Source organism: Danio rerio, chromosome 5 (assembly GCF_052040795.2).
Source record: "Danio rerio strain M-AB ecotype USA chromosome 5, GRCz13ab, whole genome shotgun sequence".
Classification (NCBI taxonomy): Eukaryota; Metazoa; Chordata; class Actinopteri; order Cypriniformes; family Danionidae; genus Danio; species Danio rerio.
The window spans coordinates 3,112,675-3,140,000 of record NC_141025.1 but is presented as its reverse complement, the minus strand read 5'-3'; the positions used below and the strand labels follow the sequence as shown (position 1 = coordinate 3,140,000).

Here is a 27,326-nt window from a genome sequence, read left to right as displayed (position 1 = left end):
TTTAATGTAGTATGAAGCATATAAAGTGTAGTATGAGGCATATTTAATGTAGTATGAAGCATATTTAGTGTATTTAGGGAATTTAGTGCAGTATGCAGTATACAGTGTAGTATGAAGCATGTTGTGTAGTATGAAGTGTATGTAATGCAGTTTGCATAAGTATAAGTATGCATTGTTTGCAATGCAGTATGTAGTATGTAATGCTGCATGCAGTGTGTGGTATTTAGTCTGTGTAGTGTAAAATGCTGTATTTAGTGTAGTATGGAGAATGTAGTGTTTGTAGAGTAGTACAGTGTATGTAATATAGTGCTGTTTGTAGTGTACATGTAGTATGCAGAATGTAGTGTAGTATGAAGCATGTAGTGTAGTATGAAGTGTATGCAGTGTATGTAATGCAGTATGTAGTGTATGTAATGCAGCATGCGGTGTATAGTGTCTAGTATGTAGTTTAAGTAGTGTAGTATGTAGGTTGTGTAGTATGCAGTATGTAGTGTAGAATGCAGTGTGTAATGTAGTATGGAGAATGTACTGTTTGTATAGTAGTACAGTGTATGTAATGTAGTGCAGTATGCAGTGTTTGTAATGTAGTATGGAGAATGTACTGTTTGTTGAGTAGTACTGTGTATGTAATGTGCACTACAGTGTATGTAGTATAGTATGCAGTATGTAGTGTAGTATGAAGCATATTTAATGTAGTGTGAAGCATATGTAGTGTAGTATAAAGCATATTTATTGCAGTATAAAAGGAAGTATGCAATGCAGTATGTAGTATATATAATGCAGCATGCAGTGTATTGTATGTAGTATGTAGTGCATGTAATGCAGCATGCGGTGTATAGTGTCTAGTATGTAGTTTAAGTAGTGTAGTATGTAGGTTGTGTAGTATGCAGTATGTAGTGTAGAATGCAGTGTGTAATGTAGTATGGAGAATGTACTGTTTGTATAGTAGTACAGTGTATGTAATGTAGTGCAGTATGCGGTGTTTGTAATGTAGTATGGAGAATGTACTGTTTGTTGAATAGTACTGTGTATGTAATGTGCACTACAGTGTATGTAGTATAGTATGCAGTATGTAGTGTAGTATGAAGCATATTTAATGTAGTGTGAAGCATATGTAGTGTAGTATAAAGCATATTTATTGCAGTATATAAGGACGTATGCAATGCAGTATGTAGTATATATAATGCAGCATGCAGTGTATTGTATGTAGTTTATGTAGTGTAGTATGCAGTGTTTGTAATGCAGTATGGAGAGTGTAGTGTTTGTGAAGTAGTTCAGTGTGTGTAATGTAGTTTGTAGTGCAGTATGCAGTGTTTGTAGTGTAGTATGAAGCATGTAGTGTAGTATGAAGTGTATGCAGTGTATGTAAGGCAGTATATAAGGAAGTATGCAATACAGTATGTAGTATATGTAATGCAGCATGTGGTGTGTTGTACAGTATGTAGTTTATGTAGTGTAGTATGCAGTGTTTGTAATGTAGTATGGAGAATGTAGTGTTTGTAAAGTAGTTCAGTGTGTGTAATGTAGTTTGTAGTGCAGTATGCAGTGTTTGTAGTGTAGTATGAAGCATGTAGTGTAGTATAAAGTGTATGCAGTGTATGTAAGGCAGTATATAAAGAAGTATGCAATGCAGTATGTAGTATATATAATGCAGCATGCGGTGTATTGTATGTAGTTTATGTAGTGTAGTATGCAGTGTTTGTAGTGTAGTATGGAGAGTGTAGTGTTTGTAAAGTAGTTCAGTGTGTGTAATGTAGTTTGTAGTGCAGTATGCAGTGTTTGTAGTGTAGTATGAAGCATGTAGTGTAGTATGAAGTGTATGCAATGTATGTAAGGCAGTATATAAGGAAGTATGCAATGCAGTATGTAGTATATATAATGCAGCATGCGGTGTGTTGTATGTAGTTTATGTAGTGTAGTATGCAGTGTTGGTAATGTAGTATGGAGAGTGTAGTGTTTGTGAAGTAGTTCAGTGTGTGTAATGTAGTTTGTAGTGCAGTATGCAGTGTTTGTAGTGCAGTATGAAGCATGTAGTGTAGTATGAAGTGTATGCAGTGTATGTAAGGCAGTATATAAGGAAGTATGCAATGCAGTATGTAGTATATATAATGCAGCATGCGGTGTGTTGTATGTAGTTTATGTAGTGTAGTATGCAGTGTTGGTAATGTAGTATGGAGAGTGTAGTGTTTGTAAAGTAGTTCAGTGTGTGTAATGTAGTGCAGTATGCAGTGTTTGTAGTGTAGTATGAAGCATTTAGTGTAGTATGCAGTGTATGTAAGGCAGTATGCAGTGTATACAATGGAGTATGCAGTGTGCTAGTGTTTGTGTGTAAGCGTGTGTTCTCTCTGTCCTCATCAGACTCGTCTCTGACGGGATGTCCTGCTCCAGACTCCAGCGCCGCCGCACAAAAGCTGCTGATTCTGGACGCTCGCTCCTATACTGCAGCCGTGGCCAACCGCGCCAAAGGAGGCGGCTGCGAGTGTGAAGGTCAGTGCTGGACAACACTACATCGGGGCACCAAATAAACATTTGGTGCTTCTTAATACCCAGGGTGTCCGTGGGGTCTTAAAATGTCTTAAAGTGCGTTTTCAGATTTCACTTTTAGGGCACAACCAAGGGCAACCAAGTTTATTTGTTTCCTAAATGACATCCACAGATGAATTGTTCAGCAGTAAACTAGCAATGTGAGCTAACAACATCGATATGGTTAGTTTTGATGTCTTCTATAGTTTAAAATGTTTAGTGAGTACAGCCCCAGATGAGTATGCTGGACTTCAGTGTGTGTGTGTGTGCGCTGAAGTCTGCTGATGTGTGTTTTTGCAGAGTATTATCCCAACTGTGAGGTGATGTTCATGGGCATGGCCAACATCCACTCCATCAGGAACAGCTTTCAGTCGCTCAGAGCCGTCTGCAGTCAGATCCCAGATCCTGGAAAGTGAGTGCCAATCCTTCATTATTTATCATGCTTGCTTTATCATGCAAGTCTAAAAACCACCAAATAAACATTGAAATAATGCATTGAGAAAATGTCCATAAGAAAATTGCAGCAAAAATCAAAATACATTATGTTAATATAGAGTTAAAGTCAGAATTATAAGCCCCCCTGAATTATTATGCTGCGTTCACACCAGATGCGGAAGGCACGTCAAGCGCAAGTGATTTACATGTTAAGTCAATGCAAACGCACAAATAGACATCCTGCGGCGCGATATGCGCGAATGGCGCGGCGCGAATAACGAGAATTGCGCAGTGCGTATGGTGCGAATGTGGTGGCGCGAATTGAGCGTTTTGCGCGTTTCGCGCGAATCACTCGCGTTCGAAAATCTGAACTTCAGCGGACATTCGCGCCGCGTTAACCAATCAGGAGCTTGCTCTTGTGGGGGCGTGATTGTGATGTATCGCCTATTGTCGGTGTCCCAGAGGAAATCCCCCAGCAGACACCGACAAGAAGTTCATCAAACTGGGCTGGGCTCAGTCAGAAGCACCGCTGAAAACCTCCATCAGCCAGGTTCAGTTTCTGGAGGAGTTTATGAGCTTAAAGAGCTGGATGCACATCTGAAAGGATGTAGTGGACTCAGACAGGAACCTAAACGTATCGACGCTGTTTATCATCCTTCATAAAGCACATAAACACTGTTATTTTCTTCATTAAATCCATGTTAGCCATTTAGCTATGAAGCTAGAGTCACGGGGCAGACAGAAGCCCTGCCCATCACGCGAATCCGCGTCTGTTCTGAAGTGAATTTGACGCGCGAATGAAGCGAGTAACCTCAAATGTTCACGCGACTATTCACGCCCGAATAGCGCGATTTATCCGCGCATTCCGCGTCTGGTGTGAACACAGCATTAGCCTCACTTTTTATTTTTCCCACAATTTCTGTTTAACGGAGAGCAGATTTCTTCAACACATTTCTAATCATAATAGTTTTAATAACTCATCTCTAATAACTGATTTATTTTATCTTTGTCATGATGACAGTAAATAATATTAGACTATTCTTCAAGACACTTCTATACAGCTTAAAGTGACATTAATAGGCTTAACTAGGTTAATTAGGGTAAAGTTGGGGTAATTAGGCAAGTTATTGTATAGCGATGGTTTGTTCTGTAGACAGTCGAAAAAAAATTGCTGAAAGGGGCTAATAATATTGACCTTAAAATGGTGTTTAAAAAATTAAAACTGCTTTTATTCTAGCCGAAATAAAACAAATAAGACTTTCTCCAGAAGACAAAATATTATCAGACATACTGTGAACATTTCCTTGCTCTGTTAAACATCATTTAGAAAATATTTAAAAAATAAAAATTAAAATTAAAGGAGGGCGAGTAATTCTGACTTTAACTCTATCTAATATGTGTTTTTCTTCCAGTTGGCTGTCGGCTCTGGAGAGCACCCGCTGGCTGCAGCATCTGTCTGTCATGCTGAAAGCTGCCAGTCTGGTGTGCTCGGCGCTGGAGCGGGACGGCCGGCCTGTGCTGGTCCACTGTTCAGACGGATGGGACAGAACACCTCAGATTGTGGCCCTCGCTAAGATCCTTCTGGACCCCTTCTACAGAACCATAGAGGTAAAAATAAACTCATCTGATTTCGAGGAAATGCATGAAAATAAAGTCGACATTTATATTTATTTTGTTATAGAGCAGGGGTGTCAAACTCAATTCCTGGAGGGCCGAAGCCCTGCACAGTTTAGTTCCAACCCTGCTCCAACACACTTACCTGTAGCTTTCAAACAAGCCTGAAGGACTCAATTAGCTTGATCAGGTGTGTTTAATTAGGGTTGGAACTAAACTGTGCAGAGCTGCGGCCCTTTTGGAACTGAGTTTGACACCTGTGTTATAGACCTTCGAAAAACAAACATAGCTTAAGGGGACTTACAATATTGACCTTAATTTTTATGTTAAAAAAAAAAAAAAAAAAAAAAATTTAAAAACAAATAGGACTTTCTCCAGCAGAAAAAGTATTACAGCAAATACTGTGAAAAATTCCAGAATCTGTTAAACGTCATTGGGAAATATCTGAAAAAGAAAATGACAGTATTTGACAGCTTTGTGACCTATGTGTGTGTTTGTGTGTGTGTGCGTGTTTAGGGTTTTCAGGTTCTGGTGGAGACGGAGTGGCTGGATTTCGGTCATAAGTTTGCGGACCGCTGTGGTCATCAGGAGAACGGGGATGATGTGAGTGAGCAGTGTCCGGTGTTTCTGCAGTGGCTGGACTGTGTTCATCAGCTCCTCAAGCAGTTCCCCTGCCTCTTCGAGTTCAACGAGGCCTTTCTGGTGCGTTAAATACACCGATTCCTGCTAAAACTCTGCTTTTAACTCCAGAAATGGTGATATTATGAGTCAAGTTTTGCTTTATTGTGATTCTGCTGCATGTGTGGACATACAGTGGAAGGACATGTCATGTTTCGCAGGACTACGGTGCTAGATAAATAAATGTAAACAAAAATATGAACACAACACTGCTATTTTATAGGGGTGTCCAAATTAATTGTTTCTTCGGTGCACCGTGATGCAGGTATCGGTTCAATAACAATAGCGAGGGAGGCGAGCGGGATTTGAAACGCTCCAACTACTTAACACAGAAACTAAGAAAACACAATTTTACTGTGTGTGTGTTTGCAGAATCCGTCTTTCACTGACACTTACAGCAGAAGTTCCTATTTTACTGCTACTGAGAAAATGAAAGTAAACTCCATTTTGAGTTCAAGTTGCTTTATTGGCATGACATTCAGGACAGTATTGCCAAAGCACTTCAAATATGAAATATATTAAAACTAGGGGTGTCAAAATTAATTGTTTCTTCAGTGCACCGCGATGCAGACGCGGACAATTCGGTATCGATTCAGTAATAATCATAACCGGTTATTATATACTGACGTCATTTATCTCCTACGCGCTCTGTTGCGAGGGAGGTGAGCGCCGTTATTTACAACACTCAGCCAACTCAGGGCCGGCCCGTGGCATAGGCACCATAGGCAAATTCTAAGAGAGCTGTATATCCAGTGGGGCGCCAGAAATGAGCGCAGTTCAGTTGGTTTTGTTTTTTGATTTTCCTGACACACTTTCAGTTATAGACGGCAATAATTCAAAAACCTCTTACCCTAAAAAGATCTGAAGTGTGTTTCCTACAGAAAGACAAAGCTGGTTATGTTTCACAGCTGTCTTTCTTTTTTTCGCTCGACATTACGAGCACTGCTCCGTTTAAGCCCTCGTAGTCTGCGTTTACTTTAGCCGGCAGAGCTCGCGCTGAGAGGAGCTCTCTGTAAGGGACCATTGGAAAAGTGCTAATTTTTTTCGTTTTTCTGCTCCGCTCAGCTCGAGCTCTCCTGTTGCAAGGGCTTAAGTGTGTTTGTTTGTTTGTTTGTGTGTGTGTGTGTGTGTGTGTGTGTGTGTGTGTGTGTGTGTGTGTGTGTTTGTTTGGTGCTGTCTATGTTTGTGAATGTGTTTGAATGAGAGACAGTGTGGTGCTGTGTGTCTGTGTGTTTATACAGCTTGTTATAGCCTCCCCCCCTAAAATATAACACTATATATGGAAAGCATTGTCAATGCACCGAGATATCGAATTGAACCGAATCGATGGCATGATAATCGTAACCGAACCGTGAGACCAGTATAGGTTCACACCTCTAATTAAAACCATTGAAAAAATAATAATAATACAGATAAAATATATTGATAAAAAAACAATACATTTGATAAATATAGCAATAATAATAATAAAAAGTTTAAAATTATTTCTTAAAAAATTTATTAATAAATAAAACTATTATTTTATTTCTCTCTCTCACTCGCTCACTGTGGACATTTGATCTGCTGCTGTGACTTTTCCTCTCCTCTCGGCTGTTACAGGGAAACTTCTGCCTATAGGTCTGCAGCGGGACCCGACCAGATTTCTTGCGGCGCGGGAATAAATTTCCGAATAAAGCACGGGAGTGGTCCGTAACTCTAGTGTAATTTAAACGGGAGCGGGCGGTTTAACAATATCGCTCCCGAGCGAGCAAACATGCGTGTGTGTGTTTGCGTGTGAATGAGAGAGAGTGTGATGCTGTGTGTCGCTTGCTTGTTGCTGTGTGTCTATGTGTATGTGTGTTTATACAGACAGCTTGCAATAGCCCATCAAATAAAAAATATAAATATATATTTTAAATATAAAAACTGTGTATGGAAAGCATCGTCGATGCACTGAGATATCGAATTGAACCGAATTGATGGCATGTAACCGAACCGTGAGACCAGTGTAGGTTCACACCTTTTCTATTTTTTTATATATTTGAAGGGACATGTCTTAGGCCCCGTTTACACTAGTGCGTTTTAGTTTTAAAATGGTGTTTTAGATCAAAAACCATCCGCGTCCACACTAGTGTTTCACCTAGCGTTTCTGAACATCTCTCCGTCCACACTACGCAACCAAAAACGTATATCCCGTGACCATTCGGCACTCTGGGCATGCGCGTTCTAGTATAAACAGGAAGCATGCGTCTCGCTCGGCATTTGGTTATTGTTAGTCAACAAACGCCGGTTGAACAATGAACGCGATGGCAAAGAAAGCAAGAGAGGTATTTTTGTGGACAGACGACGAGGTCGAGTTGTTACTAAACGTATCAAATGAATAACTGCACAATGGCGCCTAAAACAGACAATAGAGCAAACAACGCTCCCATTTCTGTGTCCATGTTGTTGTTTACAGTGAAGGCTGGTCTGCTGTCTTGCGGTAGCGTTAAAGCCATGTGTTATAGTCATGTGATAGAGGCTTGACGAATAAGAGAAGGATACGCAATGACACAAAAGCCCCAATCAGGTAGCGAATCTCGGCAGCCCCGCCTCCGGCAGCGTTTTAGAATAAAAACGGCCTCTCCATCATTTTCAGAACGCTTTGTTTTCGGCGCTCGAAAACGCCGGCGTAGTGTGGACTGATGGCGTAACCCTAGCAAAACTTATGCGTTTTTAAAACAAAAATGCATTAGTGTAAACGGGGCCTATAAATGTGTCCTCTGGAGGAATTTTACTGTAACTAAAAGAACTTTTATGACTTTTTTTAATCAGTGTTGTTGTTGTTGTTTGTATATTTTTGTATATTTACACTGTTATGATTGTAAATTATAAATTGAATATTTAGTACAAGTGTTGCCATGAATATAGCCAATGCTTCTGGCATTAAAACATTAAATAAATAAATAAATGAATAAATAACTAAGCAAACTTCACATTGGGTAAACTTTGCAATTGATTCACAAATTACATGCATTTTAAACTGTAGTGCCTATACTCCCTACTTGACATTAAGAATCCTGAGATGTGACTACTGTGGTGAAACAATATAGTCTTCAGTTTTAAAAATTCATATTAATATATATTTTAAATGTGTGCGTGAGAACTTTCTGTAGTGCATTTAGTGATTATGGCAGTGATCTCAGATTAATTTATTCTAATTAAAAATTAAGAAACTCAATTTATATATATATATATATATATATATATATATATATATATATATATATATATATATATATATATATATATATATATATATATATTTATTTATTTATTTATTTATTTATTTATTTTATTTTTTTATAGTTGAAGTGTGAATTATTACCCCCCCCCCCCCCCTTATATATATATTACCCCATTTTTTGTTTGATAGAGATTTTCTAAAATTTCTCCACATAATTGATTTAATAACTCATTTCTAATAACTGATTTCTTTTCTTTTTTCCATGATGACAGTGATAGAAATATGACAGTAAATAATATTAGACTAGATATTCTTCAAGACACTATTATTCAGCTTTAAGTGACATGTAAAGGCTTCACTAGGGTAATTAGGGTAAAGTTAGGGTAATTAGGCAAGTCATTGTATAACAGTGGTTTATTCTGGAGACAATCGAAAACTAATATTGCTGAAGGGGGCTACTAATATTGAGCTTAAAATGGGTTTAAAACAATTAAAACTGCATTTATTCTAGCCAAAATAAAACAAATAAGACTTTCTCTAGAAGAAAAATTAATATAGGAAATACTGTGAAAAACTGTGGTTGTGCACTGATTATCAAAGTGTGTATTGTGTATGTGTGTGTACAGGTGAAGCTGGTCCAGCACACATACTCGTGTCTGTACGGCACGTTTCTGTGTAATAACGGTAAAGAGCGCGAGACCCGTAACGTCTACAAGAGGACCTGCTCTATCTGGTCTCTTCTGCGCACTGGAAACAAGAACTTCCAGAACTTCCTCTATATTCCCTGTCATGACATGGTGAGAGCACACTCTCTCTCACACACACTCTCACACACACACACACACACACACACACACTTGCCCTATTCAGATTGTAATTGATTCTCATGGGGCAAACAAATCTTCACAGCTTCTCTGTGATTAAACATAAGTGGTGGGAAAAGGACTGAGTGTGTGCGTGTGTGTGTGCGTGCATGTTCTCCAGCTGATGTGTGTTATTATATATACTGAGTGTTGAGTATTGTGTGTGTGTGTCTGCAGGTCATCCAGCAGCTGTGTATTATATACTGAATGTTGTGTGTGTGTGCAGGTCCTTCAGACGGTGTGTTATATAGGGAATGTTAAGTATTTTGTGTGTGTGTGTGTGTGTGTGTGTGTGTTTGTTTGTGTGTGTGTTTGTGTGCATGTGTGCGTGCGCGCAGGTCTTTCAGATTGGTGTTATATAGGCAATGTTAAGTATTTTGTGTGTGTGTGTTTGTGTGCGCGTGTGTGTGCAGGTCCTTCAGACGGTGTGTTATATAGGGAATGTTAAGTATTTTGTGTGTGTGTGTGTGTGTGTGTGTGTGCGCGTGTGTGCGTGTGTGCAGGTCCTTCAGACGGTGTGTTATATAGGGAATGTTAAGTATTTTGTGCGTGTGTGTGTGCGCGCGCGCGCGTGTGTGTGTACGTAGGTCCTTCAGACGGTGTGTTATATAGGGAATGTTAAGTATTTTGTGCGTGTGTGTGTGCGCGCGCGCGCGTGTGTGTGTACGTAGGTCCTTCAGACGGTGTGTTATATAGGGAATGTTAAGTATTTTGTGTGCGTGCGCGCAGGTTTTCCAGCCGGTGTGTGTTATATACTGATTATTGTGTGTGTTTGTAGGTCCTCCAGCCGGTGTGTCACACTCGTGCTCTTCAGCTGTGGACTGCAGTGTATCTGCCCTCATCATCGCCCTGCACTGCAGCTGAAGACGCCGTGGAGGTTTACCTGAGCCCAGGTGCTGGAGACCGAGAAGAATTCAGCTCTCGCTCCCTCGACAGGTCAGCACACACACACACAAAACCATTTCACTGTGTGAGTAAAATGAACAGCGCTTTATAGTTTTGGCTGGAGTTGAACAGTATTGTGGTACAGAAATGGAATAATCAAGGGTTGGTTATTTAATTGGTTCAAAGGGGTTTAAATCAAGTGTGCCGCAAGCCTGCGTTTGAGTGAAGGTCTCGGCCGTTAGATCGCCCCCTGGGGGTTGGCTGCAGTATAAGTCATAAAGCCCGCCTCCTCCGTGTTAATGAAGGAGACTTGAGCCCAAATAAAAAAAAATATTACACTTGCAATAAAATGTCCCGAAAGATAGTTCTGGTCGTTTAAGGCACTGGTTATTGTGCTGAAATAGGTGCAGATCTTCATTTTTGTAAACAGTTTGTTTTTAGCAGTAATTTAATGCTGGGCATGTCATCGTGATTGACAGCTGTGATTGACAGTTTCTCAAAGCAGCGCGTCTGAGCTTCGGCAGGAGACTGAAGTGTTCTTATTCGATTTCTGTGTTATTTTACCATGATAAAATGAGTTCAGCAGTAAACTACGGTTTCTGACACACATGATCCTGGTGGAACACTGTTTATTCGCTAAGGTCAGGGCTTTTTTCGGGCTTTATTAGTTTGCTGATACACGCCTAACCACCCAGATAGCAAAACACACTCGGGCCAGTTCCGGCTAGATTCTCGCCTGCCGGAGACTTACCCCTCAGAGCTCAGACTGACTACCTCTGCTGGACCTACTCCAGATGCCTGGACTCACTGCCCAATTCCAGCCCGAGTCAATCGAGCCAGATGCGGCGGCCGAGCGAGCCGGCGCTGCCGCATGCGAGCCGGAATCAGCCCGCGACGCCGCGAAGGCCCGAAGCTGGCGCGATTGAATATATAAAACCCTCATATTTGTTAACGTTATTACATCCATCTGTGTTGATATGACAACAAACGCATGCTGAGAAGTTCGGGGGGCGTGGTTGATTTTACATAAAGCGTTTGATTGGAAGCTCGACTCCGCTCATTTTCGCGGCTCCTCCTCTGGCTCCATCAGACAGTCCTTCTGCGCATGTCAAGGCTCCAATTTCAGCAGTCTTTTGCGACAGTTTGTGCCCGTCAAGCAGGCGTTTTGCCCGTTCAATGGGAAAAGGGGCTGTCGCGTCGTCCATATTTTTTACAGTCATTGGTTTAAATCTACTTAAAAATTTGGCCACAGGCCTCAAAATAATAATAAACAAAATCTTTCACACTATTAAATAAGGGTTAAACTGTGCAATCTATTCATGTGTTAAATATAATCCCAACTCGAGATTGCAGATCCTGTGATGTGACTTCTGCAGATTCCCCCATTGCAGTATTGATGCTGAAATCATATATTGTGCAGCCCTCATAGGGAGCTGATTGAGACGTAGCCTAAATCTTTATCTGGCCTCTTTCCAGAGAGCTTCCCTGAAAACCATCTATGATGCTGCTCCAGCTCCACAAGCAGATTCCAGTAAACAGACTGCAGGACTCTCTCCAGCTCATAATTCAGTTTTATTGACATCTTCAGTCATTATTTGTAATAAATAATTATGGATACAGTAACAAGGGTTTTAGAAAACCTCACAAAACCATTTGCAATAGTTGTCATAGTATTTTAATATGTATTTCCTTAAATAAACATGATTTACATTTTTTGAAGGGCCACGAAACCCCTCAGCACAGTTGTAGGGGAGAAAGACAGTGACTGTGTTTACATGAACATCAGTAATCAAATAATTTGCCAAATTATTCATTTGTGGACTTTAACTGCAGTTTGGCTCTTTCACTTTCATTCAGGAACATTTCATGCATGCCCCCTGTGACAAACCAGATAATGCATATGAGGAACTGCTGGAAGAGTGTAGTTTTAATGGAGTGTTTGATACCACACAGTGAACAGGAGAAAAAAACTCTCTGCATTTCTCTGTAACTTAGATGCACTCGGTAGGTAGCGTCAGAAAGCCGTGTGTGTATAGACTATCCTGTCACAAAATGCGGCGAAAATCCTACATGTCGGTAATAGTTTGATTGCGGTGTTTGCATGTTTACACTCAGAGAGCAGCATTTACAGCAGATCTTTCAGTCTATAATAATGTAGTGATATTAACATACTGTAAACTGAGTAACAAAATCATTTTGACTAAGGATATGTTTAAACACTGAAAGAGTACTGCTGACCATATGAACTAACTTTATCTCTGAATAAACAAACAAAGACCACTGATCTTTGATTACCAAATCTGTAGAGACAGGACAATCAACACCAACTGGAGCCGGGTCTTTATCAAAAGGAGACGAGCGGCAAATACAGATTTCACCATTTCCAGATGAGAAAAGCTCTCGGGTAAAAATTGTTCTGTACAAACGTCATGTGCACTGTATTCCACACTTGAGTCCTGCTGCGCTCTCATAGCAAAGAAATGAAAACAAAACCTTCATTGTAGCACATTTATAAACACAACTCTGATGACCCGTCTCTCCAAACAGTTCTTCTACTTCCATTTTTTTTGGCAAAACAACATGTAATATATATGTAAATGATATTTTTATCTTTTAGTGTGGAGCTAACACAAACCCGACTCACCCACAGCAGTTCTCCCTAACTCTGCTGCAGTCTATACTCTGTGTGCAATAGCGCCACCGGCAAACTAGCAGGAACTGCACTCCCATTAAAGCAGGATTTAATAATGAGCTATTAACATATTATATATTTATTTCGTTACATATATATGTGTCCTAATAGTGTTTTTAGCAGCATGGAACACGTGCACATGAGACAGTCACGGTAAACTCAAATGCTGAATCAAAACTTTTAAAAATCCTGAATCAATATTGGAGTTAGTTTTGCACGCTGAAGGAATGAAGACACCATGGCTTATGTATTTCTGTTAGACAGGTCATGTGCTGGTTTAAAACTCTTTAAGTCACCCAGAGCTGATGTAGATTGGGTTGTTTTGCAAATGGGTTATATGCACAGAAGTGTTGTTCAGCCACTGAAATCTCCCGGTGAAAGATTGATGTGACTATTTTTAGTTTTATAAGGTCCTTTTACAGCATTGATCATTTACATTTATATTTAGTTTAACAACAAAACATCAGTAAATACCACTATTCCGCCTAGCCTGCTTTACTGAGCTGAAGATGCTTTTATATCCACATCCCATCGGTTCATTTTTGAACACTGACAGTCTGTGATGCGCTCCCTATACTGTTTACCACTACTCTGAATATCCGCTCTGAAATAGCATGTAAGTATAGCTTAGTAATAGGTGTAATTCCTGCACGCCGCCGGCCAAACACTGACTACATTTCCAACTGGCGAATGACATGAACTAGTGGGTTGTCTGCCGTCATGTCTTAGTGCATGTGTTCGTGATTTCAGGAGGCGCAGCTTTGAAACAGTCCCTCCCTGCCGTTCAAAGATAATATGCTAAGCGGTTAGCGTTTTGGCAGATCACCTACTGCCAGGGGCGGATTGGCCATCTGGCAAACGCCAGAAGAGCCGGGCCATTTTTTAAATGTGGGCCGGTCAGTTTTTTTTTTTTTTTTTTTTTCTTCTTTTTTTTAATATGGATAGTTTTTGCATGCAGGCAGCTTTTATCTCCTGCAAGATGTATAATAGTGATAATAATAATAATAATTAATAATAATAATAGTAAATGTTAAGCATTTGGTCAAATTGGCGATGGCCAAATGGTTTCAAGAGGGGCGACCCAATCAGAGGTTACGTGGACGTAATCAAAATCCAGCAAGAATGTCAAACAAACAGCTAATTGTCAGAGATGGACAGATTGTGTGGGTGTGTAAGTGTGATGCACATTCACAGGTTACTCCTATAATAAGTAATAGCAGGCAAACTGCATAAACAGACAGCACATGGACTCTACAAGATTCACATTATTATTTTACAGAAATTATTTTTTATTTAGTTTTTATAAATTTGTTTTAAACGGGTTGTTTTTGTTTGTCACATACATTAAATGTTTAAATATCTATTAAATATGCTACTGCTTATATTATTTCACCATCTGTACACCAGTATAAGTAGTGAATGTGCGTGTCTGTGGGTGGGGCTGTGTCGGTGTGGTAATGTGGGCTGGTATGGCTGCAGTGCCAGGGCTGAATGTTTGTCTCAGTCCACCCCTGCCTTACGTATCTTTAATTTATTAATCAAAACATCTAATTTTTTTAAATACCATTGTTTTACTTCGTCTGGTGATATTTGTAAAGTTTTTTTTAAGAAAGGAATAAATTGCGTAAAGCAGTTTGCTTTAAATGACAAATATTTTCCTTTAAAATAATAATTATATATAATAATAATTATATATATATATATATATATATATATATATATATATATATATATATATATATATATATTGTTCAGATGCAAAAAATCCATAAATTCCGCTTGATAATTTCTTGTAAAATTATAATTTTTCTTCAACTCTTGCTCAGGTTTACTTTTATGGTGACAAATAAGTTCTGTTCATTGCCTTTAAAGTGAAATAACTGAACATATGGAGGCTGAAAAAATGCTAATTTTAGGAGAAAATTGCAGACGGCATTTCAAGGTTTTCCATCTGAACTCTTCATATTGTAATTATTATTATTATTATTTATTTTATTTCAACATTCAACCTTTATAGAGACATTGGTTAATGCTTTTATTTGCTAAAAGAGATTCAATTAACTCAAATTACTGATTATAATATATTTGAGCTTAAAACTAATCTGTATTTAAGGTAATAAATCACTTTAGTAAATACTTATCTCTCTTAAATCTCTCAGTAAACACAAGTCTTAACCATTGTCTGTGGAGTGACAGGTTGTGTGTTGAAATGCTGCCCTCTTGTGGAGATCTGATCACATTACAAACAATCACTGATATCAAATCTTGCTTGCTTTTCCCTCAGGCTCCCAAAAACACGCTCGATGGACAACCTGCTGTCTGCGTGTGAGAATGGTGTGACCCTGACCCGTACCTCCAGTGACCCCAACCTGAACAAGCACTGCCCGGAGGGACGGCCCTCGCTGGAGCCCAACCCACCCCTGATTCTGGCTCCAGACGCCGGAGCCCTTAGAGAAGAGCTGGAGAATCACCAGAGTTTACCATCTGAACAGCTGGAGGATGACCAGGGGGTGGAGCCATGTTTGACAACCCAGCCCCTCCCATCAATACCCCGACCATTAGCAATAGAACAAGCCCCTCCTCCTTTGATTTCAAACCAATCACCGCCTCAGATCACACACAGTCCCCTCCCCCCTTCAGACGTGCACGTCAGAACTGCAGAAATCACTTCCACGGCTTCTCTATGTAATGGATTTGCACATGTAGAAAACACTAGAGAGTCATCATCAGACTCCGTCGAGACTCTCACAGAGCAAAGTGTGTGTGTTGAAGTGAAAAAGCCGGATGAAGTGCGTAACGGCGCGCTGGTTTTGCTGAGAGAGCGTCCTCATGCGGTGGAGTACGCTAAAACTGCACGGCGTCTGATTTCTACCAGTCCGCTGCCGGATCTCTCTCTACTGGGCTCTCAGTGGGACAGTGTGCAGGGAATGGTGCAGTCCGCCTGTGGGGGCGCTATTCAGCATGGGAGCTATCATGGACGCCGGCTAGCTAACAAACTCCTGCGTGCACAGGTAGGCTTATGATAGTTTCAGATTTTCTGGTTGAGATTATTTATGGAGTCAGATCAGTCTCAAAAGTAATACATTTACAAAATAAAATTCATACACAATTCACATTCACAAAATTCAATTAGTAAATTCAGAACACAATTCGTAAATACACAAATCCAATGTGTTAATTCAAACTATTTATAAATACACAAAGCACAATTTGTAAAATTCAAAACACAATTCATTACTATATAGCACGATTCATAAATTCAAAACACGATTCCTAAATTTACATTCAATTCGTAAATTCAAAACAATGTTTTAAATACATAAAACACGATTCATAAATTCAAAGGATGATTCGTAAATACACAAATCCAATAAGTAAATTCAAAACCATTTAAAAATACACAAAGCACAATTCGTAGATTCTTACTATTAACAATTGTATAAATATGCAAATCCAATTCGCAAATTTAAAACTTTTTAAAAATACAACACAATGTAAAAAATTCAAAACACACTTCATTAATACACAAAGCATGATTCGTAAATTCATACCACAATGTGTAAATACACAAATCCAATTCGTAAATTCAATCCAATTCATGAACACACGAAACACGATTTGTAAATACACAAATCCAATTCGTAAATTCAATCCAATTCATGAACACACAAAACACGATTCGTAAATACACAAATCCAGTTCGTAAATTCAATCCAATTCATTAATACACAAAACACGATTCGTAAATACACAAAGCATAATTCGTAGAACAATTACATATGTTGACAAATCCAATTCTTAAATTCAAAGTAAAATTCGTAAATGCGCAAATTCAATTCCTTAATTCAAAATACAATTCGTAAATTCAAAATCCAATTCGCAAATCCAATTCTTAAATTCAAAGCAATTCATTAATACACAAAACACGATTCATAAATACACAAATCCAATTTGTAAATTCAAAACTATTTAAAAATACACTAAGCACAATTCATAGATTCATAGAACAATTACATAAGTTGGCAAATCCAATTCCTAAATTTAAAATAAAATTTGTAACTGCGCAAATCCAATTCCCAAATTCAAACTATAATTCGTAAAGGCACAAATCCAATTCCTAAATTCAAAATACAATTCGTAAATACGCAAATTAAATTCCTAAATTCAAAGCAATTCATTAAATCACAAAACATTATTCGTAAATACACAAATCCAATTTGTAAATTTTAAACAATTTAAATTCGTAAATTCGCACAATTCGTAGATTTCGTTGAACAATTACATAAGTATGTAAATCCAATTCTTAAATTCAAAACACAATTCGTAAATGTGCAAATCCAAAGTTGAGAAACAATCTCTAAGTACAGAGGCAAGATTCTGTGCTAAAAGCTAATTTGTACTATTCTTATAAGTCTTGAGAAGATTTCTAAAATGTTTAAACAGACAGCAGGGCGAATGAGTTTTACTTCAACAGTACAGTATTGTGCATGTTTACTATTATTGATATATTGAATATCTGCATATGTATAATCACAGGCTGGCAGCAGTGTTGGTGGTGGGCCGTGTTGCCATCGGGACCCTCTGCGTGCTCCTGGAAGTCCCATTCAATCAGGCTGGTTCTCAGCAGTGAAGAGCTCTGGCTATGCCGCTCTCTGCTCTTCCTCTTTAGGTCCGTCTCTGCGCCAGCTCCTGCCGTCCCACTCCTGCCCGTCTGCGGGGTCTTCAGCATATCTGGACGACGATGGGCTGCCGGTGGCTCTGGACGCGGTGCAGCAGCGGCTCAGGCAGATCGAGGCAAGCTATAAGCAGGAGGTAGAGGTCCTGAGGCGGCAGGTTCGACAGCTGCAGCTCAAACTGGAGAGCAAACAGTTCTGCACGCCGCCCTCGGAGCCCGATGTGGACTACGAGGACGATATTGTAAGTTTATACACACACACACACACATTTCTCATTGGAGCTGTGTAGGACTGGGCAGTGTTATTATTATACAATCCCTAATCAGAAAAGGCTGGGACAGTACGGAAAAACACAGTTGCAATGTTGGATCTTGCAACACACTTCAAAAAGAGTTGTGTCAGTAAAGCATTTACCGCTTTGTAATGTTGCCGTTCCGTTTCACAACACTTAAAAGACTTTTAGGGACTGAAGACACCAAGTGAGGAAGTGTTTGAGGTGTCAGTTTGTCCCATTCCTCCTGCTAACAAGTCTTAAGGTGGGCAACAGTACGTGGTCTTCATTGTCGCAGTTTAAGCTTCAAAATGCACCACACATTCTCTATTGGAGACAGGTCAGGACTGCAGACAGGCCAGTCCTCTACCTGTATCCTCTTCCCCCGCAGCAGGACTCTGTAATGTGTGCAGAATGTGGTTTATCATTGTCGTGTTGAAATATGCACGAGCGTCCCTGGAAAAGAAGGCAGCATAGTGTGCTCCAACATCTCTCTGTGCATTTCAGCATTAATGGAGCATCACAGAAGAACAAGTTACCTTTGCCAGAGCACTGACACAACCCCATACCATGACAGACCCTGGCTTTTGGACTTGTTGCTGGTCTGCAAGATCCTTTTCATATTTGGCCGGAGCACACAGCGTCCATTTCTCCCAAAAAACACCTCAAATGCTGAATCATCTGAGCACAGTACTCGTTTCCAGTGTGTGATGGCCCATCCCACAACTTCTGGACACTGTTAACATAGGGCTTCCTTTTGGCTCAGTACAGTTTTCACTGGCATTTGTGGATGTAACTATGTATTGTGGCACTTGACAATGGTTTGTCGCAGTAGTCCTGAGTCCATGTGGTGAGTATGGCTTATAGATGAATGAGGATTCCTGATGCAGCGCCCCCTGAGGGCTTGGAGATCACAGTTGTTCAGCTTAGGCTTGCACTCTTGTCCTCTACAGACTGAAACTCCTCCAGATTCCTTCAATCTTTTAATGATGTTCTGCACCGCCGAAAGTGAAATGTCCGAATGTCTTCCTCTCTTTCTCTGAGGAACACTGTGTTTAAACATTTCAATTATTTTCTACTGTATTTGGTGGCAAACTGCCGATCCTCGGCCCATCTTTGCTCCTAAACGACTAGACCTTTCTTGGATGCTGCGTTTGTACTAAACCATAATCACCTGCTGACATCACCTGCTTCACATTACATCATTATTTCACCATTTACCTGATTGCTGCCCCAAACTGCTCCTGTCACAACTTGTCTTTGCAGTGTGTTCATATTGTCTGCAGTGAAATATGAATCAAAGAAAATTCAGAAACCTCTACTGTCTTTTTTTATTTGAGTAATTTCCATTCTGTCCAAACTTTTTCTGATTTGGGCTTGTGTATATATATTGTTACTGCCTGGGTGTTTGTAGGATTTTAAATAGCCCTAAACTAGCAATGTGAGCTAACAAAATCAGTATGGTTAGCTTTGATTGTTTACATATGTACTTTAATAACAGCTGTACGTGTGTGTGTGTGTTTGTGTGTGTGTGTGTGTGTGTGTGTGTGTGTGTGTGTGTGTGTGTGTGTGTGTCTTAGACGTGTTTGCGCGAATCTGACGGCAGTGAGGATTCAGACTCTCTGTCCAGTCGCAGTGAGGATCGCTTCAGTGAGGGCAGCTGGGATCGAGTTGAGAGGAAAGACACAGAGGTCAGACATCTTCATCTGTTATCTCTCTGCTTTCTGTTTGACTGTCAGATTTAACTCAAGTGTGTGTGTGTGTGTCTTAGGTCACTCGGTGGGTCCCGGATCACATGGCTTCTCACTGCTTTAACTGTGACTGTGAGTTCTGGATCGCCAAACGCCGCCACCACTGCAGGTCAGAGCCCAAAACTCACAAACATTCATTCATTTCCCTTCTACTTAGTCCCTTGTTTATCAGGGGTCGCCACAGCGGAGTGAACCGCCAACTATTCCAGCATTAGTTTTACATAGCGGATGCCCTTCCAGCTGCAACCCAGTACTGGGAAATAAATTGTATTGTTAATTGTATTATTTATTTTACTGTTGTGTTTTGATGTGATTCTTGACTGTGAAATAACTCAAATCATTCAGTGGAGTGATACGGGGATGTGATTTGCTCTAAACCTGCCGGAACTACTTTAGCTGTGCATTTATCTGACAATAACACCTTAGAGCAGGGGTGTCAAACTCAATTCCTGGAGGGCCGCAGCTCTGCACAGTTTAGTTCCAACCCTGCTCCAACACACTTACCTGTAGCTTTCAAACAAGCCTGAAGGACTACAAGCTTAAAACCTGCAGGTAAGTGTGTTGGAGCAGGGTTGGGACTAAACTGTGCAGGGCTTCGGCCCTCCAGGAACAGAGTTTGACACAAACAAAATCAATCATTCAACAGCCCTGTAGTATAACTAAAGTCCCTTTAAGGCAAGGGTGTCCAAACTCAGTCCTGGAGGGCCGGTGTCCTGCTGAGTTTAGCTCCAACTTGCTTCAAATCACCTGCCTGGAAGTTTGTAGTATGTAGTAAGAGCTTGATTAGCTGCTTCAGGTGTGTTTGATTGGGGTTGGAGCTAAACTCTCCAGGACACCGGCCCTCCAGGACCGAGTGTGGACATCCTAGCTTTAAGGCAAGTCATTTCATTCTGTGGCCTTTTATAAAGGCCTCTCGTCAGTATGCTCAGGCATTCTGTCTGAATGGGGAAACATCAAATTCTCCAAAACTGTTTGTCAAGCTTGTTATTACATATTTGGAATCACCAATAATATTAAACAACATAACTTTAGTGTCTAAACATTAGAAACAAAACAAAATCTGCATTATTTCAGGGTGCCCGAGCTAATGTGTGTGCGCACTCGATCTACACATGTTCATCCTCTGGATAATGATCAGAAGAGCAGTGCGATCAGACAGAGTAATTCTCAACTTGATCTTGATGGTGAATCTCCTCCAGAAATGACAGCGACTCTTTGTTTACAAGTTCGTGCGGCAATTGTGTGGTGGCTGTCATGTGATGTACTTTTGACAGGACGGACTGTACCCCGTGGTCGTTTCACACAGATTACAAAACCGAAAAACTTTTGTTTTCAAGTGTAGTTGGATCATTTAAAAGTAGAGGTTTCAAGCTTTATGTGGATATATTTCTTATGTCTGTGAAGCAAGTATTCGCTGAGATTGCTGTGCGTTTGTTGTCATAAAAGCAAACGTCTGGTCTGAGCTTTCCCCCAGAGAAACATCAGTCTATAGCGATCGATGATTGGCTCCTGTACTAGTAGGCGGGGCTTCATTCACCATATTGACCATTACACTAGTCTTGTGTATTCTATAGACTTTGGTATAACTTAAATTAACAAACTAAACCTTAGTTTAAATTGTTTTATAAAATAAAATAAACCTAGAACTCAAGTAGCATAAGCATAAACCACCATGGAAGGAAATTCACTCTAAGGGTGTTTTCACACCTGCCTTATTTAGTTGTGTTGAATCGCACTAGAGTTTGTTTTCCCTCTTGGTACGGTTTGTTTGGGCAGGTGTGAACAAAGCAATTGTACTCCAGTGTGCACCAAAAGCAGACCAAAAAATCGTACCGAGACCTCTCCTTAAAGAGTTGGTCCCAGTACGTTTTTAAACGCCCCCTGGAGCGGTGGGCTTATGGTGGGAATATGATCTGAACTAAAACAGGTCCAACCGCAAAAAGTACTGCGCCTTTTGGACTACTCCAGCTGCTGTAGGCTGATGCGCTGTGCATCAAATCAAATCAAATCATAGTACAAACTATATAGTATACCATGAGCAGGGACACAGTCAGCAGCGCAGTCGTAGCTCCATAGTAAAAGCAACATTTTGTGTCTGCCGGTTTTGTTTACTTTCGGGAGTTCATTGGCATTTTCCCACACGTGAGTTCTGACCAATCGATAAGCAGTTTAGGAAATATGTTCAACAACATCTGGCCAATGAGAGATGTGGATTTTGTCTGTTGACTGCATTTTGGTTCTTTTCAACTGGTTCGGAACAAAGCCAGCAGTGTGGTGTGAAAACGACCCAAAGACGGCAGAAGATGCAGCAATGTATCTGTGTATTTCCTTTTAGAAGTTAATATTAAACTAAGAGTAGATGACATAACATACATTAGTTTAATGTGTGTGACAAGCGGATGGAGGAAGAAATAAACTGAAAACCAAATATTACTGCAATTATTTATTTCCCTTACATCCAATGAAACCAGTGAAAATATATTATACAGTGAAAGAGAAATATTTACAATGATTAAATGATGAATTACCTGGGGGGAGAGGAAGTAGTTGAATGTGCTTAAATCAAAGAAATAAATATAACAAAACTCAGTAACTGTTTTCACCAAACTAAACTAAATATGAAAAGAAAAGCATGAAAAGAAACATCTTCAACGCACCAAACGTCTTAACTAAACTGCTCTAACTAAAAACAAAACATACAGAAAACAGCACATTCTCCTGAACCTAGTGAACTAATACAAAATATCAATCTGAGTGCTGTATATGTATATCGCGCAACTTACTCCTACACCTCTCCGAGGCATCACTCAAACATGTCAGTTACTGGACAAGTTCACAAGCAAACACATTGCATTATTAAATCGCATACTTTAGACAAGAGCATTAAACAAGCAAAACACATTCTCTCAGACGAGCCCTCGCAAAAGAGACTGTCCTCACAGAGACCCACAGAAAGAGTAAGAGCGAGAACGAAAGAGACAGAGAGATCGCCATTGCAGTTTGGGCTCGGCTTTTAAACGCTACGCCAACCAGCGATTGGTGGCGCAAACCCAGCGTCAGCGGCCAACGTCATCAGCATGAAATGCGGATCCTCCAATGCCGTTCGTACCTGTAACACATGCATGAAATGACACACCCACATACAAACAAACGCACACACTTATCCAAAATACATTCTGCAAAGCGAACGTTACAGTATCATTTAGTGCCCTTGGTTCAGACCAAATGACCCAAACTACAGATGTGAAAGCACCCTAAAAGCTCTGCCAATGATGTGTGTTTTGGGAAGTTTGCAGCAGATGTCTCCAGCACACTGTAAAACATCTGAAATGTTTTGCTCGTTGTCAATTCTGCAGCAAATTGGATCATGGTTGAGTTTAATTTACATCTTTAGATGGAAACATTGACTGGTGTGTGTGTGTGTGTGTCCTGCAGGAACTGTGGGAATGTGTTTTGTAAAGACTGCTGCCACCTGAAGCTGCCCATTCCAGACCAGCAGCTGTACGACCCGGTTCTAGTCTGCAATACCTGCTACGACCTGCTGCTGGAGTCCCGAACGCGAGAGTTACGCTCGCAGCAGCTGAAAAAGGCCATCGCCACCGCCTCCAGCTGAGAGACCGATGCTCTCTACAGTCAAACACACCCAGAGCGGACGTCCCGCTGCACACCGGGAGCGTTTCTAACACACAGCGCTGCTCTGCTCGAGGACGTTCAGGTTCAGACGCCCAGAACAGCGTTTTCTTCTGCATCTGGAAATCAATATGCATCGTCACACCGCAGAGGAGGAAAACACGGGACAATCATCCAGAGGCTCACTATTTAAACCCAGAGAAGACTGCTGCTGCTGCTGCTGCTACAGTATTTAAAATGATTCTACTTTTGTATCCTTATGATTTTTCGTGCACTACAGAGAGAGGGGATCCGAGACCAAAACTGGAGAAATCTGCAGTTGTTTACTTGCTGTTTGTTTGTTTGTCTGCTGTTTGAGGCTTGAATGTACTGTTTGTTTGTTGATCGTGCAGTTTCTGAACAGATTTAAAGAGACGGTTCACACAAAAGTAAAAATCTAAATGTACTATTTACTTTCCGACAAGTTGATACGCAAAAGAAGATGTTTTGAAGAATGTTGGAATTTGGTGGTTTCCATAGTATTCCCCCCCCCACTATAGTAGGTAATGGGTTCCGATTTCAAACATTTTTGGCCATGATATTTTTTTATTTTGTTTGCACATATTGAAATTCAACATTTTACATGCATTTATTTACAACAATAACAAACACTGCAGGTACAAACTATACAAAGCAAAAGAATATAAGAGATATAGATATATTAGAAAAGAATATGTGTTAAAAACTCCAAAACAAAACAGCAACTAAATAAAAATGCTCCTGTTTTGTTTACTGTTAATCTCGTCAAAAGTGACTAATATAATAACATCATCTTTTGTGTTGAACTGATGAGACTCGAGCAGGTTTTTGATTGGGAATTGATGGCAGAATTTACATTTTAGTGTGAACTGTCCCTTTAAATAAACACTCCACTTATTTCTTTTTTTTTGCAAATACGCTTATTTTACAGCTCCTCTACAGTTAAACAGTGGATATTTACCATTGTTGAATCCATTCAGCCGATCTCCGGGTCTGGCGGGAGCACTTTTAGCTTAGCTTAGCATAGATCATTGAAACAGATTAGACCATTAGCATCTCATGGTCATTTTTCTACTGCGTGTGTTAAATCATGCATTTCATTATTGAAGTAGATTAGAGTGATTTTATTAGCGCTAAACTGGAGGATGGTAGTATTACACTTGCATAAGGCATTATGAATTATTGCAGACTCATCTGATGGATGGATTTAACCTCATAAAACCCGATGAAAATGGATAGAGGCCTTAAAATGATCAACATTATCAAACTTGATACTGATAACATTGGCTTCATACCTTCTGTTTACTGATCCGATGAAGGCTTTTTAGAGGTTTTCCTTGCCTCTTCTGAAGCTACATTATGCAGTAAGACTGAAAAGTTGTTCTTTTCTAGACTGTTATAATTCAGCCGATATCTGGGCTTGATGAGAGCACGATTAGCTTAGCTTAGCATAGATCATTGAATCGGATTAGACCATTAGCATCTCTTGATCATTTTCCTGGTTAAAGCTTGCCTCTTCTGAAGCTACATTGTGCATTAAGACTGACAGAAAATGAAAAGTTTTCTAGGTTGATATGACTAGGAACTATACTAATTGTGGCGTGATAATCATGGAACTTTTCTGCATTAAAATTGACTGCATGGTCGGCAGTAAAGTTCCTTTATTATTATGCCAGAATTAGTATAGTTCCTAGTCATAACAACCTAGAAAACAGCAACTTTTCATTTTTCTGTCAGTCTTAATGCACAATGTAGCTTCATAAGAGGCAAGCATTAACTGGGAAAATGATCAAGAGATGCTAATGGTCTAATTCGATTTAATGATCTATGCTAAGCTAAGCTAAAAGTGTTCGGGTCAAGCCCAGATATCGGCTGAATTATAAGAGTCTAGAAAAGAACAACTTTTCATTTTCTGTCAGTCTTCATGCATAATGTTGCTTCAGAAGAGGCAAGCTTTAACCAGGAAAATGATCAAGAGATGCTAATGGTCTAATCCGATTCAATGATCTATGCTAAGCTAAGCTAAAACTGCTCCCCCTTGACCCAAAGATCGGCTGAATGGATTGATCAATGGTGAAACTCCACTGTTTAACTCTAGAAACGTTGTGAAAATGAATAATAAAAGTGAAGTGTTCCCTTTTAAGCTGCTAGTTTGCTTCGTAAAGATCCTTATTTTTCCAGTCACTCTTTTTGAAACTGCGCTTTAAGCTTAACTGTGAAAATCCACTCTCTTGTTTGATTGTGAAATCAATGTTTTAAATGCCAAAATCCAACTCAGATTCCAACATATCAGAACTCGATAATAGGGAAATCACTCATCGCAGTTTGACGCAGATCAAGCTGATCATGTTTGCACCGTTAACCTGTCTGTTGTTGTGGTAACTATACTCATATTGCACTGCGCCGCCACAAAACTAGCGCTAGTTTCTTTTCTACGACTTCATCTGAACGCTCGTCGATCTCCAAAACCCAGACACAGGTCAACTACTGGCCATTTCATGCTTTTGTCTTCTGTGTCTGGTGAAAAACAAACAGCATCACCTCACATTTGTTCAAACTAAGAGTTCTGGTTTCTTTTCCGTCATGTGGTCTGTGTTTTCAGAGCCGGTGGATGATGGTGTGGTGTTTAACGCTGATCCTCTCAGCAGTGCCATGTGTTTTATTTTCTTACTGGTTTGTAACTTTAACATGTTTAATGGTACAATAGGTAGATGCTTAACAACAAACAACAACAGAAGAAGAGGAATGATGATGATGATAGAGGAGCTGATCTACACACACTGAGAAGCGTTTGGGTTTGGTCTGATGGATTATCGCTTGTTTTGTTTTTTCATGGTGTTAATGAAGGACACATTTTGAGTTGAAACATTAAAAAAATAATAAAAAAGGAACCCAGAAATGTGATGTATAGTTATCCGGTCTGTATAGTGGCTCAGATTTGTCACTTAGTGAATAATTGTTGTAAAGAAATGCACTGTACAAGTTCAATCCCATGGGTTAAATAAATCTTTATCAGCCGACTGAGTCCCATCTTTGGTTAAATGAGTTTGAGGTTTACATGTTTATTCCGATCATCTCCGTATGCGGAAAATTTGGATCCGAATTGAGCTGCAGATCCGTAGAAATATTTGAACTCCTGCAACTAGACCGGATGCAATGTATTCCAGTGTTGTGCAAGCAGGTCTGTGTGTGCGAGATGAGAAATAGGACTTTATTTGGTTATTTTTTTAATCAAAAGACGTCTATATTTAAAAAAAAAAAACATTTCTGTTCATAAATGCAAGTAATAAAAAAAAAATATATATATATATATATTTTTATGTCGTCTCCACATTCCCCCCAATATTTTAGCGGTCTGAGTTTCTAGTATTCCTTCAACCATGGCGAACACAGAAAATAATGGTTCCTGCTTTTGCACTATTTTGGACGCTGCGAGAACAGCTTGTCTCACATGGTGCACGTCAGAACTGAAAATTCTGTGCGACTGCCACAAGGGGGCGTATTCCGACAGTTATGTTCAAATGTTGTGTGCAGATGAAATGCGGCTTTAGGAGAGAACCCCAGACTTCCCTCTCCCAGCTCCTCTGGGGAGATCCTGAGGCGCTCAGAGGCTAGCCGAGAGACATCTAAGGGTGCTTTCACTACACTTACACTTACCTACACTTTTGTTTTGGAACATGTCTCGATTGCCCAGTTAGCGCGGTTCGTTTGGCATATGTGAACAGGGCAATCGCGCTCTGTTCCGCGCCAAAGTAATCGCTCCGAGATCACTTGAGTGAGGTGGTCTCGGCTCGATTGAAACAAACCCTGGAGCGGTTCGATTACAGTGAGAAAGCGATATGATCCGAGCGCGGTTATATCACAGTGTTCTATGGATATGTAATAGGCATACGGCTATATGAAGAGAGAATTATGAGAATGGCGGGAAGTTTCGCGAGTCTCCGGATGCCCGCAAACGAGTGATGATCTCCTGGTAATCTCGCGTCTCCCTCACGGTCCTCAAATAGGCTACGTCGCGCACCTTTCTCACCCCTCCCCACCGCATCTGTTTTCACACACATCGCGCGTGCACACCCTGTCAATCA

The 27,326-nt window shown here is 40.1% G+C and overlaps 1 protein-coding gene across 6 annotated transcripts in view; it reads left to right on the top strand.

Moving 5' to 3' along the window:
- mtmr4 (myotubularin related protein 4) overlaps positions 1-26,261 on the top strand; it is a 144,951-nt gene extending 118,690 nt beyond the window's left edge. For all 6 annotated transcript variants that reach the window (XM_087253106.1, XM_087253104.1, XM_087253107.1 and 3 more), the window contains 11 exons: positions 2,359-2,487; positions 2,824-2,935; positions 4,371-4,566; positions 5,089-5,274; positions 9,082-9,252; positions 10,097-10,254; positions 15,180-15,906; positions 17,432-17,812; positions 19,423-19,533; positions 19,614-19,702; positions 23,029-26,261. In XM_087253106.1, coding sequence (XP_087109232.1) covers positions 2,359-2,487; positions 2,824-2,935; positions 4,371-4,566; positions 5,089-5,274; positions 9,082-9,252; positions 10,097-10,254; positions 15,180-15,906; positions 17,432-17,812; positions 19,423-19,533; positions 19,614-19,702; positions 23,029-23,206 — 2,438 coding nt within the window. In that variant the 3' untranslated portion in view covers positions 23,207-26,261. The remainder of the gene's footprint in view (positions 1-2,358; positions 2,488-2,823; positions 2,936-4,370; positions 4,567-5,088; positions 5,275-9,081; positions 9,253-10,096; positions 10,255-15,179; positions 15,907-17,431; positions 17,813-19,422; positions 19,534-19,613; positions 19,703-23,028) is intronic.
- Positions 26,262-27,326: the final 1,065 nt, after the last annotated feature.